Below are 17,898 nucleotides of genomic sequence, written 5' to 3'. Positions count from 1 at the left end.
GGGAAGGATCTTCGTCAAAAAAACTTCATATTCAAAGAAGTAAAGCGTTTAAGACAAAATTACCCTCATTTCACCAGAAATAGGCCATGAAAGGACATTTCAAATGATATAGCTACATGGTTCATACACATTTTTTCAACTTTAAGAGATGTATGGCTTCAAACAAGAATAAATACAGGTTTCTGAAATCGTGGCCGTGAGGGGTTTGGTAGCGAACATTGGTAATGAACCATTAATTTTGTCTCGATCATATTTTTACTAATTCGTTTATAAAGCTACTTTCCCAAATCCACAAATGAATGTAGTTTACACGATAAATTACAATAACATATATAAGTGGCTCACAAAAAAACATAAACACACATACACATATTGTACGAGGCGATTATTAAATCGTCAAATTTCTATAAATATTCATATTATTTTCTTGTAATTAATTTTAAATTTATTTCCTATAACTTTTAGCTAAGCTCAACACCTTAATGTGGAAGCGCTATTTTTGTTTTCAGTGTTTACTTTTCTTCCAGTGTGTTAACAAACATTTAGCATTATGAAAAATGAAATCTGTTCGAATATTCCCCAAAGTCAGAGGTACTTCAATGTCGACCCGCAACTGAACTCTTTCATTGTTTCAAATGAAATTTCCATGAAAAAGTGAAGCACGATCCAAATTTCTTTGCATTTTAAACGACTCTTTAAACACGTAAATTTCCTGATGCCGCTTGCTCGGTCCTAGCCATACTTAGCTGATTTTGCTTCAACCAATGAAACAGCGTCTTGCTGTCACGGGGACCGTAAACACGCGTAAACATGCGATCGTTAACCTATTCAAAAAGAAAAACGTTGCAATTTTGTTACCGTGACTTCACTGATTGAAGTTCAATAACAATTCCAAGTTCAGAAGAAAACATAGTAATTGTTTAGGTTGTCAAGTAAACCTTCCCATGGCAACAATCGTAGACTGAGCGATATGCCTTGAGGTAATTGTGGATATCAAGCCACTGCAGAAAGGGACCTAGAGTTAGGCAAAATAAATCATAACCGCTAATTTTGAATTTAAAATACCTTGATAACAAAGTCATTGGCAATGAAATTCAAAAGAAAATGGCGCCTGTTCAGGCGTACACTCGTGCTCTGGTCAGTCTGGTGTTAAAACAATTTCCCTTTTGGACGATCTTATCAAAACATGAAAGACTGAGGGAAATCATGAGCCGAGGGCGAGTGATTTTTACGGTTTCTTAATTTCAGAAACATTCCCAAGTGTTTGGACAGGACCATCGGCCATCTTATTGATCAAAAATTTGAGAAAATATCAACATGAGGGTAGTGCTACAAGTATTATTAGCGAAAGTATGAAAGCTAAATCCTCCCAAATGCCAAATTGCAGGGATAAAATCTCTCAAGCAAAGAAAGTTGTAAAATTTTGTAAACAACAAAGTTAAAATATCAATGACATTTCTTTCTTTCATAAAGGAATTTAAAAGTATATATTGCACCAAGCATTATGTTGTAGCGTAGCTTTGTCTTCTGTGAGTATATATTTTGAATCTTTCGTATTGTTTGTAAAAGGATGGCTTTACTTGTGTAGTCGAAGCCCACTGGGTACTCCCATTGTAGTCGCCATATTATGAAAACGCAGTGCATTATGGGTCAACCATTAAACTAAAATACATGGAACGCTACCTGTAATAGAAAAGCCTAACAGTTTTTTGAAGCTAAATCTTACACCAAGCCACGCGAGGTTACATTCAGCAACGCGAGATTACACCCGGCCTCGCCAGATTACATTCAGACACGTGTGTTTAGTAGTTCAATCAATTTTCACTCCGCGAGAGAATCTCGAAACACTAAACACGCGTGTCTGGGTGTAATCTTACGTGTCTGGGTTTAAGATTTGGCTTAAAAGGTTTGCTTCAGGTAGCGTTCAATGTGTTTTAGTTGAATGGGGTCAACAAAGTCGATTTCGATAGCACGAGTAGTAAAAATTAACTAATCGATGTGTTCAAGTAATTTATTTTGCCTACAGCTGAATCCGCCCCTGCAGCTAAGAGCGTCGGAAGCAGTGTGATCATGTAAGTAATTTTATTACCAGATGCGGTCGGATGAGCTTAAACATTCCCCCCTATTCTGAACTTTGCATCTACATAAAGCAGGTGGGAGAGTTTAAGCTCGTCAGACCATATCTTGTAAAAAATTGCATATATGCCACACTGGTCGGTAGGGAAATAGAAGTCTGCGTGTCTGTGGGCGGGGGGAAGGGGGGAGGTGGCGGAACGGGGGAATTATGAGTATCAAATTTTCAGTAAAATGTTTTCTGTTTCATATTGTATGAATCATATATAATCGAGCAGTCAAAGTATAAAAATCAGAAAACGTCAGACAAGGTGTTTCTCTTTAAAATAAGTTTTCATACATTTATGTTGATAGAAAACGTAACATGGGGAATCTGACGTAAGGAAAATGATGCCACCACTGTCATGTGAGAAAATAAAATTGTGTTGTTTTGAAATCGTTCTGTGTCTCAGTAGGTAATGTTAATATAACAAATTAGACCAGCGAAGAAGAATTGAAAATATTTCCAGCGCAAATCTTTAGAAGCCCACTAGACGAGTGCATCGTAGATACGTACCTTTTAAAGTTAAAATATACCTACAGCAAACATTCTCTTTCATACTAAATTTTGCTATCAAAGTGAGGAAGCACTGCCCCTTTTCGAAGAATAGTTAGTGAGTCTTTCTCTCCCCAAGTTCTTAAATTTCGCAAGCTGAAAAAAAATCTTTTACTCCATAAGCCAGAAAAATACTACTGATTTATTCATTGTAAAACAAAATATCTCCAAGGTTACCTTAACACCACACGTGTTCAGAACTGACGACCACAGAGGTAGCAACTAAAGATAAATATATAATGTAAACAAAATACGAACGATGACGTATACCTTAGCGCTACAGAATTATGACTTCGGTATACGCTCATTTTGACAAACAAATATGTACGTAAAATGAAAAACACGTCAGCCAGCTATTGAAGGAAACGATCTCGGACTTAAAGATATAAAAACACCACTTTCTAACGGACAGCAACTTCCATCATTAGTAATCGCTCCACGAAGAGCTCGGAAGACTCACGTCACTTATTTATAAATACGTTAGTGAATTAGCATGATCTTATAAGGAGAATGAGTGAGAGTTGACAAGAGAAAATGTAGAAGAAGTGAAGGTACTTTTGTATTTCTTCTAAGTTTTTGATCGCAAGCATCGATAGCGAGATTCGCAGAAAATTTGTAACAGCAAATATCTAGAGCAAATTCGTAACAGCCGGATAATATGGCATTTGCAGGCAAAAATTAGAATCATTATGCTAATAATTTTTAAGTCAAACCTTTGGTAACGTTGCTGCATTCCACTCGGCCAATGAAATTAAAATATGAGAGAACTGTTCACCAACTGTGTTTCGAAACTATAACATAAATTGAAATCATGCGTTATCCGACACACGATGAACACACACTTGAAGTTTAAGTCTAAGTCCTAGTCTAGTGTCTTTAAAAACTGGCTGCAAATGTCAAAAAACTCGAAACGTTTGACGCATAAGGAGTCTTGAGCATGCAATGCCATTGTGATATCACATATCGAGGTAATTTTCTTGGGTATCTGAAACGAAGAAGCTGAAGTCATGCGCTCCAGTAAAGTGTCTTTGATAGAACTGATCTAGTTTTGAAATACGAGTCTCTTTAATTTCGGTCAATGTAGAAATAAAAATCGTCATATACACTCAGTAGCGAAGCCAGCCCGTTTTCTACTCCCAGATATCAAATATTTCTTTGCTTACTAAGTGAAAAAACAAGGAATGTAATAGCTTTTCTAAAGAAATGAATCTTAATAATAAAAAAACGGATTGTAGAAGTAAATAATCCGGCCGACTTCGTTACTGCATACACTCCAATTCAGTGTCATGTGAAGAAGACTGATGCTAAAACGTAAATTTACTGTAAGTAATTCTATTGTCTTTGGAACACATTCATGTTTGCAGTGTGCAGTAATCGTTTAAATACGTCTATTTGAAAACAAACAAACTTCTTTTGTGTGCTGCAACAGATGAAGTATTCCCGGTGTGACTCGTGCCCAGAACTCCATGATGACAGTAAGGGAGCTATCTAGCATTTCACAACCTTCGTTATGAAACTGATGTTCACAATACAGAGTCCACAGCTGAAGAAAAGCAAAAAAAGAAGCATGAAACATGGTAACACAAGCTATCATTCCATTGCAAATAAATTATTACAATTAAAATTATTACTAAGCGCTTATTAACCGAGCGCGAGATATTTACAGAGAAATACCGAACCGAAGAATTTGTGGAGACCGAGCACGTACCGATATCTCTCAGTAAAGACCGGGCAAGCGAGATTAAAGGTTTATTATAGGGCATTATTTGACCAGGAACGAAGCATTCTTTTTTTTGTCCTAGCAGTTTTGCGAGGCTTTCACTTTCAGAGTTTTCGTTAGTAAAAAATAAATCGTTTGAAATTGTTTCAACAGTGAGTCTTCTATTTGTACATGGTTTTCTGTTTCATTATTTTTTCGCTTTCTAAACTTCAGCTGTTTGCTTTACAAAGTTTGTTTAGTTTTAACATTAAAATTACGCGTATTCGACCGTGGTCCATTACGGGAAAATAATGGACGCGACAAATGTTTCCTTAGCCGATTAATATATTATATGTATTCTCTGTTGATGGCTTTGGAATAAAGTCGAAACACGGTGCCATCCAGTAAACTACTATAGTGGCGAGAATCTCTTGTCCATACGCAGTTTTAAGAGATTTGACTCGTCTCCAATCCCTGTGGGCTTGGTAGCTCAACAGGTAGAGCGGCGGACTAGTATCCCGAAGGTGCGAGTTCAAATCTCGTCCAAGTCACATGTTTTTCATGTGCATATTAAAAAAACCGTGTTAGGATTAATACATTATATGTATTCTTAGCCAATTAAAGCGCACCCCATTTTGCCGACAATTACGCTTGCCATATAATAAAGTTGGTTACTATCTAAAGGTCTTCTTTCTTTAATACGTTTGATACATCCAACAGAAGCGTGTGAACGCTGTCAAGACAGATACGAGCAAACAATAAAAAAACTCTTACCAAACACAAGTTGAAAGCGTTTAATAAAGCTGAAATCCCAAGTATATTGTCCTGAAAAAAAATACTAAGAATTAATGGCTTTGTGGAAGTTGGTCATTTACAAATAAGTGCGAGCTATTACCTGAGAATTATCGGCAAAATTCGCTAATATTATTAGAACGAATTCGGCAATGTGCGTGCTCTCGTCCATTTTGATTGGACACGACTTTACATATGCATCTGGAAAGTTGATCGTATGAGAGAGAGAGCCAATCAGAAGCCACGACAGAAGGCGAATATTTGTGTCGCATTCATGCAACGTAACGCGACTAAAAACAAAGAAGTCAATAATAATTGCTTCAATGCATTCACACTGACTAATTAAGCCTCGCTTAACTTCTAAAATAATTCGCGCCTCCCTAAATGATAATCTAGCTCGACAAATGGCAATGCCAAGCATTTGGTAGAGACAGCAGATAGCTTAACGCCTGCATTTGAAGAAAGCTAACTCCCACTGACACTCGCACTCCCTGGGCACAACATAGAAAATGGGCTCTCTCTAATCAATAGCAGTAGCACAGCCTGCCCGTTTTCTACTCATATAAATATATTTGTGTTCAATCACTAGAAAAACAATGAATTTAATGAATTTCCCAAAGAAAAAAACAATAATTTTGTCGAAAAATTTGCATTGCAGAAGTAAAACATCGTGCTGCCATCACGATGTGGATAATGACAAACTCATTTCACCACAAAATGGCAACATTTTTCCAAATTATTTCAAATGAAGCAATCAGTGAGGTTAAAATACCGTCTTCGAATTGTTAAGTGGCGACTTTGCCTTTTGAGGCCTCACTCAGTAGTTTGAGAAAGATTAAAGAATACGGGCGTATATAAGTCTTACATTACCTTAGCTGTGTGGCGGTAGGAGGGGTCTTAAGCCAAGACAATGTTTTATTATACATTTTATTATGTCTACATGGTTTCGTGAGTTCGATCGCCCAAAGCTGAGAGATAGTCGCCTTGAGATGAACACCTAAACAGCGCATGCCCAGTTCTGGTTCCTCCCAGTCGTTGCGGACATCCTAAACAATAAGGAAAGGTCGACACAAAAGATTTCGTGAAGTGAATCCATTTCGGATGAAAACTTTAATAAAATGGAGCAACACGATTACAACGTGAACTTAGTTCAAAAAAACCTACCTAATGTTACACACATGAAAATAAACTCATTAATTGGAATAAAATATTGACCTACCATTTTCTTTTTCCTCGTAAAATTCCAGTCTTTAATAAAATCCAGGGCTTCGCTGATGTGATGTTGAAAATTATCCATGGCGTGCGTATGAGCCTACAAAAAAGCAAAAAGTATAGTCCCGGATAGTCTTTGTGTTGACCCTATTCTCCACAAAACCGGATATGCTATGGACTAAGCTACATTTCGTTTTGTTGATACTGTTCAGTCAAAAGAGTTGCACTCGCTTTTCTTGTATAAAAAATCAACCTTTCACTCTTTTAAAAAATCAAAACGAAGGTCAATATGTACTTGAGATAACTATTTCATAGCAAGACCTCGGTGCTTATTACGCATAGTGTGTCCAAGTACATGCTCCATAACACATCGTAGTCAAGTTTCTTTGTTGTTAAAACCTGGTAGTAAGTCAGGTGATAACAACAAACGTCAGCATCTAAAACTGACTGACACGTTGTTGACACTAAACCTTATTGTTATTATCACGCTATTGAAGCAGGTCGATTGTCACTGCTTCCTCAAAACAGAACTACCGAAAAACTTGTGGTTATCGCCCAGCGAATCTACTCGTGACACGAGCTGCGAATTTACTCGAGATAATAGACACTTCGATGAATCACATCCGATGTGAATCTTACAAGCTACATTATACTCACTATTGTTAATACCAATTGCAACCGAAGTTATGTAGACATTTACGTTAAATACACAGATAGGCACCGAAGAGAAACAAACCCTAATCAGAGCATGACTTAAGTTTTCATTTTACCCAGCTCTGCATAAAATTAGCATTACAAAGCCAGACAAATGAGTGACATGGACCATTTCTTTATGGTACCAACCACGGGTACAAATAACTCACACACGAGTACAAACAATGAATGTTGAACAGCATGAGAAATGAACGTTTTTGTCAAACGCAAATATTTGTTTGGAAAGATATACGGCACCTTATATTCATTTATCTTCCAAGTCGATAAATTAAAGTAAGTAATCTGGTCTTACCGATGCCGGTAGATCAATGTAGAGATCATCCCCTTCGATTGAATATAAGTAACGAGTGCCAACGTCGAAACAAAGAAACTAAAGTCAGAGAAACGTAGATTTTAATATTCGATGAGTAGTCGTTGAACAATCGGCGAAAATTTGCCAAACTATCTGGAAGCGTTGCTTCGAAGCTTCACAGAATTTGAAGATGTTCTACGAGGAAAACTTAATGAAAGGGTTATTCTTACTAATTGTATATCCAAAGAAACGAAAAACCATTGGTTAGGGTTAGGACTAGCATAAACATAGCAAGCTGACAACTGGGAGGGAGGAGGAGGGTGGCTATATTCCTAATGGCATGTTAAAATCCGTATAGAATGGATTTCAAAGGACCTTAAAATACAGTGTATACGAATATTGCCTGTACCCCAATTATCGATCTTGCTACGTTCTTCATGAAGACAAGTAACGTACACTAGAATATGTAACAATTGCATAGCCTGCCGCAAGTTTGGTTATATGATGTTAATTTTAGATCATTGCCATTATCTAGTTGTTCAACTCTAATGTTTTTATAGTCAGTAAACACCAAAATATTATGTCGGCAAACTTGTGTGCGGGCTGGCTACCCCTCAGACGTGTACAGCTGTTGTTTTCATTGTCTTCGCTGACATTGGTGATAAGTCGACATCTTGAAATGCTTTAACATGTACATCATATACAACCGTACTTGCATAAGATATCGAATGGTCCTTTCTGGGAGAGAGGATTTGAATCTCAAAACTAGTAAAATTTCTTGTAAAACCAGTTTGGTGAGATATAGCTTGTTTCGCTCCTGAAACACAAAATAATCAGTTAAACTGGAGGAGATGTCACATTCAAAGGGAGAGTAGGGTCTGCACGAGAACGACAAGGAAAATCAATTAAACCATACGAATAAAAAATATACGTGTGTTTGTTAGCTTACGTCATTCAACTACGCGAATTCCTCACCAATTCCAACAATTTAGCTATATTCTACAATTCTTAGAATAAAACTAAAACTACTATGTTAAAAGACGGATAGCCGACTTAACCTCGGAAAATTGAATTTCATTAGTGGAAAACGTATAGAGTCGATTTTTTAACACACACGAAAACATAACTTAGACTACGTCTACACAACTGACGGCGGAAAATTGACCGCGTTTACACACCTTCGTAAAAACGTCATTACATCTAGCGCAAAGCTCCATGAGACGTTTTAATTCGAACGTGCAATCGTGCAGTATCTTAAGCAAAACGTTTCCATACGGTTCCAGGAGTTCCTAAAAGTTAGAAATTTTATAAGCACGAGATAGATTATTGGTAGACAAACGGTCTCTGGCAACTCAAAAAAAAGCAGTATATAAGTAGCTACACCATGATGAGATAGATACCACCGCGAACTTGTACCTTGAACGATGAATTAGCTGCACTGATAAAAGCCAACATTATGGAAATTACAGGAGTTGCATCATACTACATAAAGGAAACAAATTTAATCTCACATCTTTCTGAGAAATTACGGCTTATACATGTGTCAAGTAGTCCTACGCGTGAAACAATAAAAATAAGAAAGTTTTGCTCTCTTTCAATTACAACAAACACAATTCTTTAAAAGCATGACTTGAGCGATATGAAAATAGAACAAATCTTTGGTCATCCACAAACACCTTACATTCTTAGGTAAAAACGGCAACAACTTTTGAAGAAATCGAATGAACTTTCCTAGCTGCCCTTTCCACATATCAACGGGATGCTTATTTACATTCTCGAGGTACGCAGCCATGTTGGGCAACAGCAACTGCAAGCGATCAGGAATAGTTTTCGAAGATATACTCTAATGAAATAGATATTGCTATTATTATAGTTGTTGTGATATTAATATCGCTTTCTTCGAAACCGTAAATTAAGGCCCACTAATTTCGACAGTACACTATTGTCGAAATTAGTGGGCCTTAATTTTGGGCCTTAACAAAGGTTTATGTGTTGATGCCAATCAGGTAATATTAGTTCGATAGGAAAACTCATCACCAGCAGGGATCAGAAAGGGAAATGAGGGTGTTGCGATCCCAACAAATCCAGAGAAGTAAGTCAGTGCACATCATTACTCTCACCTTTCATCATGTGTCCTCACTGTGTCCCGAAGGACTACAGGTAAGGATCACCCTACTGATGATAATCAACAATGGCAAAATAATGCATATAAAAGCAATATCGTTATCTGCCGCTTGTGGGACAAAACACTATGATTGCGCATGACCCTTTCATCTAGTATTACGACGTATTATTCATAGAGAACATCACATAATAGCATATTTAATATTAAAAGTAGCATTATTAAAATATTTCACTAATATTTTCTTTTATTAGTTTAAGAAACGAGTTTCCCGCAATGCACATGCGCACAGGGGCGGATCTAGAGTATGTCAAATCCGTCGCGCGACTGATGTTTGAAATTCAAAAATTACCTATTCATATTAATTAAAAAATCATTAATTATTCTTATTTTCTTATCGCATTTACTTCGTGACAGTGAACTCGACATTTGAATAACTGGAATGATAACCGAAGCCAAAAATTGAAGCCAAAAAATATTTTTCGTCATCATTCGTCATCACACGTCAGGCTCTAGTCTCTCGCCTGTACATTTTAATTTTTTTAAATCATTTGTCCCTTCGTAATGGTAGAGTTCAGATCTTGATCAGAGCGTAAAAATAACGAATTTTTTGGAATGAAAACGTTCACGGAAAGTGAATCAAAGTGATAAATCGAGAGAAGCAAGGTCAAGTGAACTTAGTCGACCTGCTCTTACGCTGCGGTTTTCCTTTAAAACATATCAAAGTCTTTAAGGATATTCAATTATTGATATCGAGATGAAAACCATTTGGTATTTGAAACACTATCAAAATCGATGAAAATGACAATCGCTTTGTAAAAAGTAAAAATGCGAGTTATAGACTCAACATTTTTTATGAAACTGGGTATTCAAGTTTCTTTTTTCTTCGGAAAAACAGATCTTTAAATCCACTTAAATAACAAAAAAGACAAACACTGTCTGACACCGTTTGAAAATTTACCTTCGGACGAAAGAAAAGTTTATGCTTGAATATTTTCTCGTCATATTTTCTTATTGTATTGTCTTTTTAGCATACAGTGTAATTTTCAGTTGGCTTTTCCTCGTTACAAGTTGTAAGTTACAACAAACTCACTGTAGTAAAGTTTCAGCTGTAAAAAATAACCTTTTGCGAGGAGTTGGCCTCGTGTGTTGTTTGTAGTGATGTTGTTTATACGTTTATGCTTTTGCAATTTGTATTCAAATTTATATTGGCCGTGTATGTTTGGCACTCAGGGGAATGAAACTGACGTACAAACCGCGTGAATATTCGACTTTGAAGGACTGGAACTGACGTACAAACCGCGCAAGAGACTAGGACTTTTGCTTCAATTTTATATCTATAAAATGTACTGTCGTTATCATTCCAGATATATATATATATATATATATGGATTTCACTGCTTCGTGATAAAAATCCCGCATTATTTATTATTGAAAAGTAATAACTAATCAATGAATATCTCGTTGGTAACCAGATCAGTTGAATTTTAATTGACCTGGAATAACCGACTGATAAGCGGGGTGGCTTGACTGGTTCGACGGATAAAGGAGTCTATGAACGTCAAAAACGCTTATTTTATTGGTCAATAGCCAGATCAGTGGAGAGTCTGGAATGGTCTCGACTGATAATAAGGGTGGCCGGACGTATAAGGGAGTCCAATTGCTATCTTACAATTGGTTCATTTGAATTTTTGCTTTATTGTGATTGGTTTGACGAATTTCGACTGATAGCCAACTGAACTAACATAGTCAAGCTCACTGTCTGAATTGAATGTTTGATCGTTTTATAGTAATTTTTATAAGCATGATAGAAACTAAACTACAATCAGATGGAATTTATGGAAATCTTTTACAAATTCATATATTGACATGAATGCTGCTGTCCAAAATGTGAATTTTTTCAAGAGGGTGGAAATTTATGGATTTATGGATTAATTTTAAATGCTTGGCAAAGACGATCTCGCGAGCGACATTTCAGTCATTGATGTTCAAAAGAAAGCCAACATTGTTTTGAGTTTTATCAGTAGAAATTTACATCCAAAATCGTAAGTAAAGGACAAGTGAAGTGTATGCATGAATGTAATATATCAAAGTCAATTATGCGAGTGTGTGATGCGATTTATGTCAATATGGCGTATGGTAAGCAGATTGATGCTTCTGAAATTGTTGTTGACGAAGGACTTTTAGCTATGATTTCTTTAGTGCTTGGGGAATCGTGGCCGTTATACGGCAGCGAAATCCTACATTCCTGCAAATATATTTCAATGGATAAAAAATCTGTAGCCATAAGGCGCCATACTATTATTTACTTTATCATAAACAAATGTTTGGGGTTTTCAGTTTATGATCATTGATCATTCAATCATTGGACAGTTATACTACATATTGTTTAAGATTTGAGAAAACTAACATTGATTACATGAGAAGCTGTTTACTATAACCTGTGATTTTGAGTCTTCTGATCCATGAAGCTTTTTATTTTGACAATTTGACTGGAATGGTATTAAACCTGAGTATTTCACATACATGGAATGTTGTCCCATGTCACATATTGTCCCCTTTTCTAACTGAACACCTCATGTAGAGATGTAAAGGTGTGTTAATCTACGGCTCATGCCAGATTGTTTGCCATAAATTCCAAAGGGCTATTGATGTATGAAAAGCATTTTCTATAAAGTAAAAATGTCTTTCTATGTATGCAGATAAACCTTGAAATTTGGCAAAACAGCAAAGTATTTTTCAAGATCACTAGGTAATTTTTCTGATGATCAATATAATTTATAAACTAAATTATTTCTGATTTACATTTAAACAAGCTTTGATCATATGAAAAGATATTTATAATAACCAGTAAGCATGACACATGAACCAATTTTTACATTCATGTAATTATATAATTAAAGACATGTTGGATATATTCTGTTTGTATTTGCAAATACAATGCTACTAGTGCTATATAGCACACCTTGCATATACTTACAGGAGATAATAGTCTAGTGAAATACCTAATAAACATTTATGGCATTAAGCTGTCCTTAACTGCAAATTTTCACTCTGATAATTTTTGCTTAACCTTTGGCAGAAAAAAATTTTGAGTTTTTTCTCAAAAGGTGAATTTGCTGGCACTGATGTGGAGATGGGTAAAGGGTTACAATAAACTTGCATGGTTTGAAGTCTGAGCTTTTCTATACCTATGAACTGTCACTTGTAGTACCAAATTTCTAACTTAACTAAACTCGTTACATAGAGGTTTGAATGAGGGTCTCTATGGGGGTCTATGCCTGACAACTTGGTAGAAATTTTTGAAGACTATATCTGTTTTTGAATAGCATTATTGTAAAATAAATTTTACGTTCCTAGACATGCTAATGAGCCATATATTTGGCATGATAATGAGCCTAAATATTTGGCAAAACATTCAAGTATTGTTCACTTCATTTTTTTTTTTTTTGAAAAAAACGTAAGCAAAATGTGTTGTTTTTACGCAAAAATGATGCCCACAAATACATTTTGTATTGCTCTAAAACGCTGAAAATGGCATTTTCAAGGCTCTGAAATTCAAAATTTCTCAGGGGAGAATGCCTCAGACCCCCCAGGTGCGGAGCGCCTTCGACGTTTTATGACTGATGTTTGAAAAATCCTAGATCCGCCCCTGCATGCGCAAACGTGTCATACGTTAAAAACATCGAATATCTTAATTATAATCTCATGATAAAAATCAAATCCCACTTTACATGAGTAGTAAGTAAAGGATAAAACAGAGGAAAGAAATTTATATACGTTTCCTCACAACCCGCGCCATCTTCTGACACTGTACTTACAAATTTGACAAAAAATAGTTTACCCCCTTCTTTCAAAAATTAATTTTTTAGCTTCTCATTTCATTTCCATCGCTCTTTGAATGTGCGATTTATGAAGGATGAATGATATTGTGGCCGTAGGTGGTATTCTGCCATATTTTATTGTATTATATACGTAACAATACGCCAAAAAAGATTTTTGCAGCTGTAACTTGCCTTATTTACGTTTAGCTGGCGGGTAGATTTGGTAGAGTGCCTTTAGACAACAGTCACACATTAGCAACAATGGTCAACCTCTGTCTCAATTAATCAGCCTGCCAGCAAAACGTAAACAATTTATCCCTATCTATACTTGGTAAGTCATCCTAGGCTACGGTGGCTCACAAGGGCCACCACACAAAATAAAAATATTAATACACACACAAAATAAAAATACACACACAAAATATATTATACACACACAAAATACATTATACACACACAAAATAAAAATACACACGCAAAATACATCAACACACAAAATAAAAATACACATAAAATAAAATACACACAAAATAAAATACACACAAAATAATACACACACAAATAAAAATACACGCAAAATAAAAATACACACAAAATAAAAATACACGCAAAATAAAAATACACACAAAATAAAATACACACACAAAATAAAAATACACACACAAAATATGATTGCGGCGCTTGCAGTGTCGGATGGTCTGACTATCATATTATCAGTTTGTAATCAGATATGTGTAATTCACTAATTGTGATTTTAACATGTGGTCGACTTGTCGTCGTATTTAACTGTTTCAACTGCGAAACATTTGAAATTACATTTGAAAAGGAATCGAAAGCAAGCTCTTGCATAATCCTGGCATAATTATGTTTTGTGCCAACTGTGGTGCACAATCACTTGACGAAGCTTCTTTTTGTCACAAATGCGGTGTGCGTTTGGGAAGATTAACTTCTTTGCCAAAATGTTCTGAAGCGTCAATGACGAGTAGCGTCTCTTCAAGCAGTTGCCCTTCGAGCTCTGCTAGTCCGTTAACTTCAACTTCAAGTACCCCAAAGCTGTTTATAACTGGTACAGGACAGGCTAGACCAATAATGTCCTTTCAAAGGACAACACATTAACCTTAATTTTAACCAGAATACGGGGAGCAATATCGTAAGCAACTTTGAAATAATTGATCACAGTGAAATCAGTGAATTTTGTTATGTACTCTGGAAGTTGGAACCATTAGAACTTTGAAAACAAAAACGATCAATTACGAGCAATTCCGAGTAAGCCACACTGCAAGCGCCCGCAATCATATTTTGTGTGTGTATTTTATTTGTGTGTATTTTTATTTTGTGTGTGTATTTTTATTTTGTGTGTATTTTTATTTGTGTGTGTATAATGTATTTTGCGTGTGGATTTTATTTTGTGTGTATAATGTATTTTGTGTGTGTTTTTATTTTGTGTGTGTATAATGTATTTGTGTGTGTATTTTATTTTGTGTGTGTATTTTATTTTGCGTGTGTATTTTATTTTGTGTGTATAATGTATTTTGTGTGTGTATTTTTATTTTGTGTGTGTATTAATATTTTTATTTTGTGTGTGTATTTTTATTTTGTGTGTGTATAATGTATTTTGTGTGTGCATTTTTATTTTGTGTGTGTATTAATATTTTTATTTTGTGTGGTGGCCCTTGTGAGCCACCGTACTAGGCTACCTATAACTGTCGTATGGTACTATTAATTATTGAAGAAAAGGTTGCTCCCGCATAAGTCACATCCGTGTAAGTTGTCGCATAAATTATACTGCTTAATTCAAACTCAAAGGAACGGCTTCCACTCTGATTTGATATCATCTTTGCTAACTTATTAAGTTGTAATTTTTGATAAAAGAAAGTTGAAGACACAAAATACAAGCAAAATATACGGCAAAAGGTACGCCACCAAGCTGTAAATAACGCATTTCGCAATAGCCAATAGCTTTTCGAATTGGATATTTGCAAATTAAAAGTGAATCATTTTTGAATAAAGCAGTATAATTTGTATAATTTTTTTCGACAGTTCAAACAAACGCGACGTGCATTTGTGGGCAAGCTAACTGACTGTTTTTGTTAAATCGAACACTTAAAAGCTTTGCTGTGAAATAACATTTTGGCATGTTACATATCATTTCTAATGACTGCTTTCAGCATTAAAACCATAACGTTTTTAAAGATTGATACAAATTGGTACCGCAACTTAAATGATCCAATAAACAAAGCAAATGTTTTAATTTTTTATCCAACACGTATGTATCTAACAGCACACGCGTCGCATTTTAGTTCATTTATAATTAAATAGTGTGTAGTCCGTTGGGCTTAGATGACGTATCTCAAACAACATTAAAGATAAAACACAAGTCAACCCCGCCCCAGTCTCCCCTTAGAACCGTTCAAACTTGTCAAACGCCCCGGGCCTCTTATTAGATCATTTACGTTGATCACACCAAAACAGTGGATAAAACAAAAGCATTGAATAAGACATTTAGCAGATTCACATACCCGCAGGACATACGATATTGGCCCCATTTGATTAAACTGAGGAAAATCACTTAAGGCAGAAGCGATGGCTGGAAAAATCGTCGGATCTACGAAAAAAAAAATGAAGCTGCAACCGAGCATCATGCACTAGATGGTTGGGTGAAATGAAATTTGAACGGAATAGATCCCGCTCCCATTCGCGTGGACAACAATTCAAAACCCTACTTCAGAAAAAGCAGGATTCGAAAGATGGCGACAACGACACATTTGTTGATCTTTTTTTCCACTTTTTAAACGTACATGGTTAATTCGTGTTCTCTTAATATCAGTGACAAAACAAACATTTTCGCAACAACCGGTGCTTAGTTATAGATGCACGTTGTGTGAAGTCAAACAGCAAACATTGAACTAAGGCCAGACAAAGGCGCAACATTCTTTCTATTATTTACGACAGTCAGTATCTTGTCGTACGTTGTAGCAGGACCTTGGTCACGCCACGCTAGAGCAAGATTGGATTCATGGCCATTTGGGGACACCGGACACATGGTGCGACGTTCAATTATTAAGCCAATTATTATTGTTACCACTAGCCACGTATCGTAACGTATCGTAGCAAAACGTAACATGGCGCATGCGTGCTTATGAATTTGATGGTCAATATGAACAAGCACGCATGCGCCATGTTACGTTATGCTACGATACGTTACAATACATGGTTAGTGGAGAACAGGCTTAAAATAAAATCGATTCACATTTTTTACAGGGTGTAGAGTGCCATACCCAGCTCATATATTGGGGGAGGGGGAGGAAATCATTCTGGGGGTGTATATTCCTATATACCCGGGGGCATATATTCCTGTTCTGCCTTATTATAAGTTTCTTTGATTCAATTGCTTTCTGCAAATTATAACATGTATATATAGGATCATTTCATTTATCCTACTGTATACTTCTCTACGTCCGCAGATTCTAGAAACAAAAGAGGTGGTGATTATGTGCGAAAGGCGCATTTTAAAAGAAAGTTAATGGACTAATAATAATGGCTATGTTACCAGACGTTGAACTTCGATAAACACCTTCGATAAACAGTTGAATTGAAATATGAAATCGACGTGTCGCCATATTTTGAATACTAATTCTTGAACAGTAAAAAATTAAGTTAAATTAAACTAACGAATAGTTGAAGCCAAAAACAGAAACCATCTCAACACGGCAAGTGAAAAGAAAAGCAAAGAATGGAGGTCAAGATATCTTATACCAGGTGTATTCTGTTGGAAGTCCACGAACCTACCTTCAATTGGCGTCCTAAACAACTCAGGAAAGAGTCCGTTCGGGGCGAATTGAACAAGGACACACCTCAGAAATTGTTTTGCTATTTCGACACTTGAGAGTGGCGTGATGATGTTGCTAAAGTAGAATATTTAGAGGATATGAGTTCAGGAAAAAAGCCAGCAATTACAAAAATATGTGAATAACCTTTTCAGTTGCCAATGATAAACGGTTTTTACGACCTTCCTAAAAAAAAGCATACGGTAAGAAGAAAATACAAGATGAAAATTCATAGGACTTCTGACAATTCTTTACAATATATGTGAAACGCTGAAATAAAATAAATGTTCGAACCCGGGAGTATCGTTACATGTTTGTAAATGTAGATCGTCCAGGTTGGTGCAGTCCTGAGAAGGACTGTTTTTGTTGTTGTTGACTGACATTTCGACGACAACCTTAGCGGTAGTCATCTTCAGAGTCAAATGAGGAGTAAACGTCAGGTCAGCCGTATTTGTTATATGGTTTTTACGTCATTGTATTGTGTGTACAGGAAATATGTGGGTGTCAATTGTGTATTGTCATTGTGAATTAGTGTGAAGTGTAATGTTTTTAGTTGTGATGTGTGATTTAGGTGCGATGCTTTTTGTTGTAATGTGTGGATGTCAATTGTGTATTGTCATTGTGAATTAGTGTGAAGTGTAATGTTTTTAGTTGATCGTTTGCATTGTGAATAAGTCGTTTGTAAGGTGCCGGTAATTGCTGTGATCTGTTCAGGGGGGTTTGTTCCAAGTTGGTAAACCAACTTTCT

At 35.9% G+C, this 17,898-nt stretch overlaps 1 protein-coding gene and 1 non-coding gene across 3 annotated transcripts in view; both read right to left on the bottom strand.

The window, feature by feature from the left end:
- Positions 1-236: 236 nt before the first annotated feature.
- LOC124434056 (protein unc-79 homolog) overlaps positions 237-17,898 on the bottom strand; it is a 42,470-nt gene continuing 24,808 nt past the window's right edge. Inside the window, exons 25-41 of one of the 2 annotated variants that reach the window (XM_046983913.1) lie at positions 17,298-17,336; positions 17,113-17,228; positions 15,843-15,928; positions 9,059-9,220; positions 8,794-8,859; positions 8,556-8,666; positions 8,090-8,194; positions 7,378-7,455; positions 6,379-6,471; positions 6,030-6,205; positions 5,263-5,449; positions 5,142-5,192; positions 4,077-4,211; positions 3,382-3,459; positions 2,846-2,890; positions 939-1,015; positions 237-824 (exon numbers count right to left, since the gene is read on the bottom strand). In XM_046983913.1, the coding sequence (XP_046839869.1) occupies positions 758-824; positions 939-1,015; positions 2,846-2,890; positions 3,382-3,459; positions 4,077-4,211; positions 5,142-5,192; positions 5,263-5,449; positions 6,030-6,205; positions 6,379-6,471; positions 7,378-7,455; positions 8,090-8,194; positions 8,556-8,666; positions 8,794-8,859; positions 9,059-9,220; positions 15,843-15,928; positions 17,113-17,228; positions 17,298-17,336 (1,672 nt within the window). In that variant the 3' untranslated portion in view covers positions 237-757. The remainder of the gene's footprint in view (positions 825-938; positions 1,016-2,845; positions 2,891-3,381; positions 3,460-4,076; positions 4,212-5,141; positions 5,193-5,262; positions 5,450-6,029; positions 6,206-6,378; positions 6,472-7,377; positions 7,456-8,089; positions 8,195-8,555; positions 8,667-8,793; positions 8,860-9,058; positions 9,221-15,842; positions 15,929-17,112; positions 17,229-17,297; positions 17,337-17,898) is intronic. The other variant, XM_046983915.1, reaches the window with a different exon arrangement.
- Positions 9,423-9,559, bottom strand: LOC124435746. The gene has a single exon (XR_006945143.1). It is a non-coding gene; the product is annotated as a U8 small nucleolar RNA (small nucleolar RNA).

This window comes from Xenia sp. Carnegie-2017, unplaced genomic scaffold (assembly GCF_021976095.1).
Source record: "Xenia sp. Carnegie-2017 unplaced genomic scaffold, XeniaSp_v1 HiC_scaffold_14, whole genome shotgun sequence".
NCBI classification, from domain to species: Eukaryota; Metazoa; Cnidaria; class Anthozoa; order Malacalcyonacea; family Xeniidae; genus Xenia; species Xenia sp. Carnegie-2017.
Note: the sequence above shows the minus strand (reverse complement) of the source record. Positions and strands in the feature narration are given on the sequence as shown.